The sequence below is a fragment of the Heterodontus francisci genome, chromosome 1 (assembly GCF_036365525.1).
Source record: "Heterodontus francisci isolate sHetFra1 chromosome 1, sHetFra1.hap1, whole genome shotgun sequence".
NCBI classification, from domain to species: Eukaryota; Metazoa; Chordata; class Chondrichthyes; order Heterodontiformes; family Heterodontidae; genus Heterodontus; species Heterodontus francisci.
This window is the reverse complement of record NC_090371.1, coordinates 168157442-168170480: the sequence shown is the minus strand read 5'-3', so window position 1 is coordinate 168170480 and position 13039 is coordinate 168157442. Positions and strand designations below refer to the sequence as shown.

Sequence of the window (13039 nt, the reverse complement as noted above, 5' to 3'; positions counted from 1 at the left end):
TGGGAAGGTGATTGGAGCCCAAGCAGTCCTGGGAGAGAAAGAAAAGCAGGAGACACAGGGGGGGCTCCTCTAGCCAAAAGGAAAGGTGCTGTGAGCAAGAGTGAGACCCAGAGACCTATGTGCTTCCATTGTAATAATGCAGGGCATTTAAAAGCTGTCTGCTGGAAACTAGAGGGAAAACCTATAGGGTTAATCAGAGCACACTCGCTCAGTGAAGAAGCAAACCTGATGGAAAGCACAGCAGAACAAGCTGTGGCTTTATCTGCAGTAAGAGTGCAACCCAGGAAGTTTACTACTGCAAGTACAGGAAAATTTAATAGGATTCCTGAGGGTTATCAGGGTTTTGTGTCTGATGGGAAAGTAACCCCTTCATTTAGGGAAGGCAGTACCCAAACAGGTCTCATGGAATATTAAAGTGCTACCAACAGTTCTGAATCTTTGGCTGCCTTTATTGGAGAAACAACACAGCCATAGCTTCAGTATGTATGTGCAGTCATTAGGGGAAGAAACACTTAAGGGTGGCTCACAGACTTAAATACCACAAACTGTGTTGCACACAACAGATTTAAATAGAAAAAAATCTGTGATATTTAAAGTTGCATTGTCACTTGTGGCCAAATATCAACTGCAGAGAGAATGAAGGGGACAAATAGACAGAGCTTCTGGCGATAAATGTCAAGGTTTCTTATTCATTTCTCCTGTGAAGCGCCTTGGGACATTTTATTATGTTAAAGATGCTATATAAATATAAGTTAGTGTTGTTGTTTCACAAATTAATCTTTTGAGAAGAGTTTTACAGTGAACAGCAAATACCCTGAATTTCTTCAGATGGTGCGTCGCTGTATCTTTTCCATAACTATGGGTGTAAATTTGGTTTCTGCAGTACTTCTGCTGAAGTTACTGCATTGCAGTGGCAGAAAGTCCAAAGAAATTCAGGGCACAAGTTTTTTAAAAAATTAGGGAATAATGGAAAGTTAAAATAGGAAAAATAAAGCACTTCCACAGATTTCATATTTCTCCAAATTTACTTTACAATTCTTAGTTCTGAAATGGAAACAAATCTTTTGAAGGTGTTACAGGATTGAAAATTAATGTCTTTTTGTAAGCTATAAAGAGCATCCAGTGGCAGACAGCGAAAGATGCAATGCTAAATGTCGAAATTTAGCCAAAAAAAATGTTTAGTCTGACATTTGCAGTAATACAGCAATCAATTTCTGTGCTTATTTACTGGGACATAAAATGAACTGATGGCTTTATTAAAGAGACATTATTACCCTGTAAAAACATTCTGCATGATGGAAATTCCTCAAGGAGCAAATTAAGGAACCCAAAGTAGCAGCAGTTCTAGAGTTTGCCATCAGTCCCCCACTTTATACTAATGCTGATTTTTTAAATTAACGAACAGAGGACGACATTTTTTTTTGGACAATTCCAAAGATACTATCTTCCATCATTGAAGCTGTTCTGGAATGTTGTTGTTACAAAATGCATTTCACATTTGGATATCTTGAGTTGTTCCTGTGAAAATTGTACCTGGCAGATAAGTGACCTCAGCGAAAACAAATGTTTGAGAAGGGTAGACTTTTGTAAAAGAGGCAATGCTGTAGTGTCAGAAGATGGCAATAGTGCAGGGAAGAGCAAGCTGCCAGGGCTCCCAGGAGAGGTGAAGGATGGAAACTGAGTTCAGGGGAAGGAGGTGGTGGTAGGTCCCACTGCCCCATTTTCCTGACATTTCCACCACTATTCCTGCTCAATTGCAGGCATCATAGAGGAGGAAAATCCAGCCCATACTGTACACTTTGCATCAATGTGAAGCCAAATCCAATTTATATTGATGCAAACTGTCATATAACTGCCATATCACAGAGGGACTGATGTGGTATGTTTTTCTGATAGTCCAACCAAATGTCTTGGTAAAGTGGGAGCTTTGAATGACACAAGCTATGTTTGGGAGTGAAGTGAAACAAATTTGATTTTCTGACAATACATCTCAGTTTGAAAACCCATAAATCCAACAAACACAAGGGCATAGAACTGTACTTTTCACTAATTTTCATAAGCAATGAGACATCCTAATATAAAACTATTAATCCTAAACTTAATAAAAACATGTGGAAGGCCCCTGTTATTTGGTCCACTTGATTAGTATAGGTGGCTACTTGATAGATTTCCAATAAGTACTCTGTGTGTTTTCCTGCTTGTGTCAGAGACTTACTGAGTCTTCATGAGTGTGCTGCTCTTGACTGGGGACTGTTTGCTGCTGATATTAGGCACATAGGAAAAACAGCATACTAAAACCAGCTTTGTCAGCCCTCACTTTTATAACCACAAGCTACTGTTGGGCCTATTAATGATACTGTTTACATTATATTCCTTGCCTTCATTCTCCTGAATATTTAATAATACAAGTTAATCAACTCTCATTGTTGTAGTCATTGTATAGCAGGGTACTCTTGTATTTCGTGTTTCCAACTGATAGGTGTTTTCTACATTTTCAATATTTTCCATTGTAATATCTTATTTTATAACCAATAATGAGTTCACCCTGCTGAGAAACTTGTGCAATTATTGATAATATTGGAGCATTGAACTATCAGAAATTGATTTCCTTGAATGAGAAAAGGCCATTTGGCCCATCACTCCTTCCACAGCCCATGTACAATGTTCTTTATCGTTGTCTCTACCCACCTCATTTAGTTTGCTGAAGCAAGGTTCTATCATTGTATTCCTGCTCCAAAGGCAAAAGCTGCCCATGGAATAAGAAATTGTGCTGTTAAACCAATCACACGCTGATCCTTTCTCCACCCAAATAATATCCTTAATTTATTAAACAGCTCTAATCTCATTGAAAGGGTATGTTTCAAACCTTTTCTTTGGTACATTTACACGCATGATGCAAATATCATGTTGCTTACACACAGTAACTGTGACAAAACAGTACACCCAGCTCTTTTGGTTTTCTCTTTTTTCTGATAGAAAAAGTTACATTTTTTGAATAAAGATGATGTACTTTCAGTGTTGAATCCCCAGGGACTTTAGCAATAACACTGCCTTTGCAGGCTATCTTCAAATGAGCAAACTTCTGAATTTAATAAAAAAATTAAGTAGATTTATGGCACTAGGGAATTGCAAGGAAACTCCTTATAACATTTTTAAAAGAATATTTATAAATAATTACAACAGGTAGACTTTATTTAGTTAATCAAGGGCTGACCATTTACAAAATAGTAACAAAGTAAATTTACTTGATATTGTGCCCTTGCATAATGCATTGTTCCTTGACTTGAGCCAAATTTTGGCTAATATATGCAGTATGATCATCGAGTGAACTTTAAATTAATAAGAAACAAGCTGAGGGCCTGGATCAGATCTGATCTGAAAAATGCTAAAACTTTTGATAATTTGCAACATAAAACCAACCAAAATGGATTGAGCAGCTTTACCTGTCAAATAAGAACTGAAGGGAAGAGCTACAAACAGATACAAGTGACTAGGTATCAGAAACCAGGCAGTCTAATGGCAGCTTTGCTTGCAGATTTTTTAAACTCCACATCTACCCCAATGTACAGGCTGCAGCAGTCATTACCTTTATCCCAGGGAGTCCAGGAAGCCCAGGAAGACCTGGTTCACCCTACACAGGAAAATTACAAAACATTATAGAAGAGTGTTCAGCTGTCTCAAGAGTCTTGTTTATCTCCACCTCAATGGTAGCTCAACGACATCCCAAATCGTGGTTCAATTGTTAACAAATACAATACGCCTTTTGTTTTATTTTCAATCCAGTACAGGCAGTATGACTTCATAAGTTATTCAACAAGGAAACATTTTAAAATGGATATTTCTTTTTTGTCAAGTACAAACTTGAATTTAGGCAGGATTATAATGAAAATGTCTTGCAAAGATGTTCACATTTCCACATTTTTATGTGAAGTCATTGTAATGGGGCACTAGGTGGCACCATGTATTAGAATACTGCCCTTTCACATCTGGAGCCTGGATTTAAATGCTGTCAAGATGGAGAGGAAAAGTTTCTCTCTATGACTACAACTAGGAGATCTTACAGAAAACAAACTTTAGCAGACTCAATCCAGCTCCCACTGGACATGAACCCCTCCATTCAGTTACCCTCACAGTGGAGCTAATTGGCACTGAGTAAAATCTGGCATAATTTCTGGATAACAATCACATCATGCACAAAACACCCTAATGTACAGGCTTAACCTCATGCACCATTGCAGATGATTCCACCTCATTTATCAGGATTACATTTTGGAGGGTGCCAATCAAGCATTAATATCAGGCACTACTATTAGTTCTTGATTGCTGCCATTGGAAATGTACTGTCACTCATTAAGTTGAAGATTTACTCCATACTCCAGTCTTTATTCATTGAATAAAAATGTTATTTTTCCTCTGCTCCCTGAAGGCTTTGACTGTTTCTGTGGTTGGGTTGCACCAGGGCTGACAGCTCGTCAGTACCTCATCAAAGTGACCATTCTTAATGTGTGAACCTAGACATCAATCGCCCACAGATTATTTGACTGTTGAGGAAAGTGTAGTCGGGCCTGATCTTGTCCTCATCTGATGTCCCCAAAATGCATGCTTTTCTACAGAGATTAGTGGACAGCAATCAGGAGAGGAAACATAGCTGATTTTCCCAACTCTCTGGAACAAGGAAGCGAAGGCCATTGTATAGTTACATCCCTGCCCTTAGCTGACATCAGCTAACTCAGCGTAACAGGAGCGCAAACCTCTTGATCTGTATGGTTCACAACCATACTGAGTGGTGAATTGACTTACTGAATTGGTGAGGGAGCTATTATTGTGTTTTTAATAGAATTTTTGTACAATTTGCCATGATCCGATGGATTTACTGACAACAGAAGGTTCTTTCATTCAACATGGGTATGGATAAGAGGTTTCTGTTTCTGAACTCTGAAGGGTGTTAAAAGCATTTCTTTTGAAAAAGGAAGAAAATATTTTGTTGTCTATACATCATAGAAACAAACTGCAGTCAACCAAATAAAATATGATTCCAATATTCAACCAGTAACATCCCAGCACAAACTGCTACTGCATCAAGTTACTCAAACATGTGCTGATTTCTAAATGACCAGTGGAATGCCTTGCATACCACATTGATTAGCTGATGTGAAAGTTCATGAAAGTTCATTGACTGACACTATGACTATTCTTGTTGTGATTGTATTCCTGTTCAAATGGAATAACTCCAGCAATGTTGTCACTAATGCATTGCATCTGATATCTGTTATCCGCTATTGATTAACAAAATGGTGGGAATGCAAGTCTATCAGAATCTAAAAGAGAATGATAGGTTCATGTTTTGAATGTGATCCTTCATCAGAACTGGTGATGAAGAGTCTAACCCGAATTGTTAATCTCTCTTTCCTGTTTCAGTTGCTGACTGAAGTTCAGCACATTTCCAGCAGTTTCTGTTTCCTTTTATTTCAGATTTCCAATGTTAATTTTTTTTCTCTTTATCTGTGATTTGCACTGTTGCACCAACCTCTGTAATAAAAGCATGCTGGAGACACACAGGGAAATGCTGCTCTACTTTGCTGTGGTTCTATATACTGCACTAGACACAGATATATACATACACGACAGGAGAGTGGGGAGGGGTGGAAATGTCCCATATGTATAGAATAACATCATCACAGATTTAGTACATCTGCTTGACTAATTAGAAATTATTTACAGCATAGCGATAATAGAAAATATTGAGTAGGATAAGTGAAAGGGGCTTGTGTTAAAAAAAATGTCGAAAAGGCCATAAATACAATTCGAATGAAACAATGTATTTGCAAGATAGAAATATACATAGTTTAGCTTTCGAAACATTACAGCAATGCAGAGAAGTATTTTCTTCTCTTGAAACCTCATTTATGAAACATTCAACATGGATTTGTCAAACGCTGCTTATGAGTTGTGCCAAAGAGTAATAAGGAAGTGTTTGGGATCAGAATTATTCCCAAATGGGAAGCTGACTAATTTCAGCAAGCTCATTAGTAGAGAGCAGCAGGCTGATGTTTGCTGCCTCGTTGGAGGACTGGGAGCGACAAAAGGAGGCGTCATCCCAGAGATGCAACCACATATAAAGAAAATAAGGACTGGAAGATCACGGTAATTCTGGGATTTGGGGTAGGAAGAAAGGTGAACGCATCCAATGCCAAAAAAAATTGGGGTAGGCTCACCCTATTTGTCAATTAAAGTGACACTGGCAGAGCCTTGGGCACAAAGTGGGATATGGTGCAGGGAAATTGAAAAGATGAAAATATGACAAAATGAAAAAATACTAAAAAAACCAACAGAACAAAATTCAAACTGCAAATTATTTGATGGAGATATAAATATACACACAGAGAGAATGAATCTCTTGATCATATGTATTAAAAATTCTCTACGGATTTTTAAAGAGTGAATAAGGGTAGTTCTGACTTTGTGCGATAGTACAAGATGGGTGATAGGGAGCCAGCAACCTCTTTTACTTCCCCATGTACATTCCTGGAACTTCAATGGAAATTAAAATCGGGAGAGATGGAAAAACGTTCTGCCATTTTGCTGGTTTATACTATCGCACAACGTCAAATGATCCCCAATGATTCCTTCACTAGAGAAACACGTTTCATTGTAATCTATCAGAAAGGAATGCAATGTCAACTCAGAAATGGATGTTTTTGTATGCAGTATATTCCCAGTATCTGACTTTAAGCAGCATTTGCTGTTTGGCACGTAGCATGCTGCTAACTCTCAATCCGCCATACTTCCATCATTTGAATTAATAAAGAAACACTACAGGATTAAATGTCATTATTCGGTCCATGAATGACAAAGACACATTTATTGGTGATAGTTGACAAGTGGCTTTGGTTGGGTAAGTTACTAGATGGGTCTATAACTAACAATTTAGCCAAACACCAATTTCATTTATTTTCCTTGCAAATGCTGCAGGATAATATTAACCTAATCACCAATAACTATTCAAAAAGCAGTAATCAGGAGAAGAGAAAAAAAGTGGCTTAATTGCAAAATAAATGTCAGGAAGGATTTAAATATTTAACTGCAGTTTCCATTGTACTTACACCCACATAGGTGGCTGGTGAGCCAGTACAATACTGTATGAATGAAAAACAGAGACAATTAGGAAGTACAAAATGTACTTCCTGAATTTTGGCTTGCTGGATGTGTTAAATTTTTTAAATAATCATAATAATTCCTTTTCATATTTTTAGAATATAAAAAATAAGCGGTTTAGTGTTTTAGTGAAGAATTTAGGATTAGAGCAGGTTAAGGCGACACAATCAAGCGTATTAGTAGGAGCATCACAGTCTATTATTTGTTATGTTCTGATCAATTCCTATTTGTTTTATGGATTGTCTATCTTTGGGTATTGATTGAAAGGCCTGTGCCGATAAGTCACTGTTAATTCTGCCTCTTACTCTTTCTATTACTTCTATGCTACTTAAGTAATCAGCAGATGCAAGAGCAATGCAGAAAGTGAGTTAATTCCTGCCCAAAGACTATCCCATTTAGAAACAGATATCAAAAAGAAAAAGAAAAAGCAGCCTCATGCTTTTCTTCTTTGTTATTACCTTTCGTCCCTGATGCCCAGGTTCACCCTATAGAGGAACAAGAGAAAGGAAAGATGCCATTCACCCAATGATCTTTTGAACCATTAATCATTCAACAAAGTTTAGAGCTAATCAAAAACAGAACCTGGAACTTAAGTAACAAGGACCAGTCTAACCTTTATTCCAGCAGCTGATGATCCAGGGTCTCCCTAATTACAATCAGAGGGAAAAAGCAAACATACATTAATCATGCAAGAAACATGAAAGATAGCGCAGAAAACATGGGCATATTCTTTTCCAGGTGATCAGTTCATTCATTTCATTGCAGTTTGTGGGATCTTTCTAGGTACAAATTGGCTGCTGTATTTGCCTACAACAGCAACTACATTTCAAATAACTCTTTGGCTGTAAAGTGCTCGGGGGACATAAAGGTGCTATATAAATGAAAATCTTTCTTCTTTTCCACGTTGTTCCATCAGCTGCCCCCCTTGATATGAATGTTCAGAAAGCTTGCCAGTTCTGGGTTAAACCAGCACGACTACTGCTAATGCCACTTCTTAATAAACTATAGAATGGGCATTTAGCTGAGAGGCAAGATGGATAACGGTAGCTTTGCTTTTGCTTCTCTGGTGTGGAATACACCAGCAGCTGAGAATTGTGGAGCAGATCACAATGGTAGCTGTGTCAATCATCCTGGGACTTCAATCTCTGCTAGCCTCTACAAGTCTCGGAGAAAACATTATTATAGATAAAAGCTACATGCCCCCACCAATTAACTGCAGGCAATTGGGTTAATTTTGTTGTGGGTCTTCCGAGGAATAGCATTTACGAAGCATGTATCACAATAAACTGGGTCTATACATCACTGTTACCAATCTGTGGTTTGAAAAAGGAAAGTAAACCTTGTGCAAGTACACACCTAACTACACTATTCAATACAAAGAAAGGGTGCTTAGTAAAATGGTCATCATTAGTAAACATGTATACTAACATGTATCACTGCAGATCCTTTCATTGCACTCTGTCATTGCCCTGAAATTCTGAACAAGTCCACAATGCTTAATTTCAAACTAACAGAACGTTTCCACAGATTAATTTATTTGCACATCAAGTTGCAGATGCTCAGCACTGGGGAATGGAAAACTTTGTCACCTGATGTCAGGATCTTCCAGGTCAAATACAACATAGCCATGTGTAAAATAAAGCTCCTTCCACTCTGGTCTAATATTGAGCTCACTATACCGAGGAAAATATTCTATTTTTCTGAATAGCCATCCTTCTGTGCTCTGAGACTGTGCCAAATTAGTTCAGCTCTATACTGTGAAACTTTCTCTGTTAAGAAATGACTTCAAAATTCCCAACTCCGCTTCATGTGTGCCTTAACATAGCTGGCACTGAGAATTGACTTTCACTTCATCAGAGGTGATAGACAGAGGGCTGCATACAGAAAAAATAAAATGTAATACTATAGTATGAGATAGTAGAGTGCTATTCTAATACTGGTTATAATTGTAGTCAGTTGTTGCTGATGAATTCAAGCTCAAACTGAAATGTTTTCAAATTTTTCTTCTCTGGATTGGTTTGATTTTGAATTATCTAAGTACAGTTTCAAGTCTAGTGCCTCATCGTGTCTAGAGCTGTCAGTGAAGGAATTCCATTCTGAAATTCAGAATGGGTTCTCTTCTTTCATACAAACTTATCCCCATGTTCTAACAAAGTAGTAATGATATAATAATAACTTGCATTTACAGGTAACATAGTGTTATATGTTTGTTCAGTATGCTGCCTCAGTTAGTCTAGCTAGAGAGATTCTTTAGTTTGAAGAAGTTAAAACATTAACCTTTATTACATTATAACTATTTACACTTCACACCAGTCTGTGTGACTCCTCCAAAGCCACGCCGCATCAATCTTCGAGTCTCTCTCACATGTGATCTCTTACATCATTATGGTAGGAGGTATTCTTTACACCAGTATTGTCCAACCTTTTCACGTTGGGGGGGGGGGCACATTACAATGTTTGTCTTACATAGGGGGCCAGTGAGGCAATTTCAGAAAGATAAAGGCATTAAAAAATTATCTTACTATTAAAGAAAACAACAAAAAATGTGCATTTTTGTCAAGAAGCTTTAAATGAGATTAATTTATTGACTTACTTTTCAATCACTATGTTGGACACTGATTTAGTGAGATACCTGGCATTTTATGCTTGCACAAGTAGTCAATGTTTTCCCACACACTTCTTGTAGCGACGCGGGGTATTCCAGATAGATGTCCATCTGTTACGAATGATCTTGATCACACTCTCTTTCTCACTCTGTCTCTCTCCCGCTCTCCCTGTGTCCCCCTCTTTATGTCGTCCTCGCCCTCTGTCTCTCCCTCTCTCTGTCCTCCTTTCTTCCTCTATCCTCCTTTCTCTCTCTGTCCCTCTCTCTCTCTCTGCCCCCTCTCTGCCCCCCTCTCTCTCTACCCCCTCTCTCTCTCAGTCTCTCTCTCTCTGCCCCCCTCTTTCCCTCTGTCCCCCCCCTTTCCCTCCCCTCTCTCTCTCTCTCTCTTTCTGTACCACCTCTCTCTCTGATCCCCCCCTGCCCCCACCCCATCTCTCTCTCTTTCTCTCTCTCTAACAGTTACAGGGAATGGGAGCGCTTAGCACAGCAGCTTTGTTGTTGGTCAGTTTTTTTAAAAAGTCACACTGTCAGTTTCACAGCTGACAGGTGCTGACATCAGGAACAGTGGTTTCTGAACTTCGGACAGATTCGGGCTTTTCCGGAGGAATTTTAAAAAAGTCGTAACCCGCGGGATTTCCCTGAATCTGTCCGCAATTGGGTAACAGCGGTTCCCGATGTTAGCACCTATCAGCTGTGAAACTGACAGCACTATTATTTTTAAAAGCCGGTCTGAAAGAAGAAAACAATGGAAAATTTCTCATCTCTGATGGAAGCATTGGGCAGGCCGGATCCTGGCCCTTGGCCGTACGTTGAAGAACCCTACTTGACACTCTCTCAACATTAATCCTTTCTGACCCTTATACTACACATAATAAAATGCCCCAGCACATTCCATAGAAGTTCACAAAAATTAACACAGAATTTATGCTAGAAAATTCAGTTTCAGTTGGAAATATTTGTCATTCTGGGATACAAGCATCATTTCAACCTGTTGGAATTCCAATATGTTATCCAGCATTGGCCAAACGAATAGAATATTGTGCAATTTTTCCCTGCAACTCTCATGACTTGTTTATCATATTTACCTAACTTATGGGTAAAGGGAATTCAATTTTAAATGCAGTACATAGCCAATGAGACCTAGATTTCAAATTTCAACTCCCTAAGGAAGAATTAAATGAAAAACAGAAACTTGGCCCATCAAGCCTTCTTCTTTCACAGACCATGTAGACTTTAAAGTAATTTTATCCCATTTATTTAATCTCTTAAATGAAATTCCTGCATAAATACTCCCTGAATCTCAGAGGTATTCAAGTAAAGATCCAGTATATTCGTTCATCTCCACTATTTAATCCTGACTGCTTGCTTTCTACAACAGAATTTCTTTAGTGCCTGCAGCATAAGAACCAAAATATTTCATGGAATATTTAGTCATGCAGGGATCAGCGGGGGTTGGGGTGGATTTTTCCATTGTACTGGAGATGGGGAACTTTGCCCACTGCTGGCGCATGTTGAAAAATCGCAGATGCACGGCCTGTGATTCTCAATCCACTGATTTCAAAAACCTGCAACCCCATTCCTAACCAAATAATAATCCAATTCTTTTTAACAAGAATTAATCAATAAAACATCAGCGGTTTCTCCTGGGATTCAGTTCCACATACGTACTGCTCATGTGTGGGGGAAAAACTCTTAATTTCTAGTGAGGTGGGTTGTTAATGTTGTATTGATGTTCTGTAATTCTCATTCTGAAGGATTCTTATGTGTAGTTTAGGGACTGCTCTTATTTTAGGACAGTCTGACAGTTATGGTAGCAGCAGCTGAGATTTGCTGTTATGATAATTTTTATGTACAAGTCCTCTCTCAAGATAGTTTTTGCTCCACAAACCCTCTGGCATACCATGGCCAAAACACAACCTTTATATATATATATATATATTTCATAAATCTATTTTCAACTGCAAGATATCTGTTGCAAGAATCATCTGCAGAGAAATGCTAATTCCTGGCTCAACCACAGCAGGTTTTAATTATACACGACACAGGCACACGGGTTCACAGAGGTCACAGCCTGTGAGCAGAGGGTGATAGGTCATGACTGTGAAAAGTTCTTAATGATGTTCTATTGATATAACACAGCTATCAATGAGACATTGATGATCACCCAGTCCTGGTAAGTGAGCACATTGTCACTTACACACAAATATGTACACAAATTCATTGGCATGTTAAAGCCCCCTCATCAAAAAATGGCAAATGTAGTAATACTAATAATATGCAGCAAATATATGTTTAATGCCAATTGCCACGATGGTCTTCCTGATCTTCTGCTGTAACATCGGCAGGAGGTAGCCAGAACTACGGCCAATTACACTGTTGCTCCCCGGGCAGGGGATGGGGGGAAGTAATTCACAGCCTCTATAGTCACAGGCACAATTACACCTCTTATAGGAGAAATGTGTCCAATGAGAAATTATTTTCTGTGATTTTAAATAAGTATATATTCTAAAACTTTAGTACGTATTTTGAAATCATGTTTAATTAAGTTATTTTGGGCCTGAAATTCTGTGATTGATTGGGGCCACAAGTGGTGTCGTTCTGACATAGCAGGTCCAAATTAAGGATGTCAATCAGATGCACCAGAGTTGCATCTCTTCTAACATTCATGTTAAATGTCGGTGGAACCGAGTGCTGGCAGAAGATGCAAACACCCCAAAGTGGTGCACACACACAGATAAGGTTTCAGTTGCCGCTCAGTGGTAGCACTCTCACCTCTTAGCCAGAAGGTGGTGGGCTGAGCACACGCTCCAGAGACTTGATGACATAATCTAGGCTGGTATTTCAATGCAGGACTGAAGGACTGCTGCTGCACTACTGGAGGTGCTGCCTTTTGAATGGGAAATTAAACTGAGGCCCTGTTCGTTCTTTCAGGTGGAAAGTAAAAGACCCAATGACACTATTCAACAAAGGGCAGGAGAGTTCAGCCAGTGTCCTGGCCAATATTTATTCCAACAACCAACACCACTGAAACAGATTATCCGGTCATTTATCGTATTGCAGTTTATGGGATCTTGTTGGGTGCAAATTAACTGCTGCAAATTCCTACATTACAACAGTGACTACACTTCAAAAGTATTTCATTGGATAAAAAGCACATTGGGATAACCTGAGCTAATGAGAAGCGCTGTATAAATGCAAGTTCTTTCTTTCTAATGAGGGCTAAAGAAGCTGGCCCATAAATTCCCCCATTAACAACCGGATTGCTCCTGACTTAAGTAT

The 13039-nt window shown here is 38.7% G+C and overlaps 1 protein-coding gene across 1 annotated transcript in view; it reads right to left on the bottom strand.

The window, feature by feature from the left end:
- The window catches only part of LOC137369605 (collagen alpha-1(XXV) chain-like), a 164022-nt gene that overhangs the window by 66925 nt on the left and 84058 nt on the right, over window positions 1–13039 (bottom strand). Inside the window, exons 12-13 of the mRNA XM_068030959.1 lie at window positions 7769–7801; window positions 7614–7640 (exon numbers count right to left, since the gene is read on the bottom strand). Of these exons, the coding sequence (XP_067887060.1) occupies window positions 7614–7640; window positions 7769–7801 (60 nt within the window). The remainder of the gene's footprint in view (window positions 1–7613; window positions 7641–7768; window positions 7802–13039) is intronic.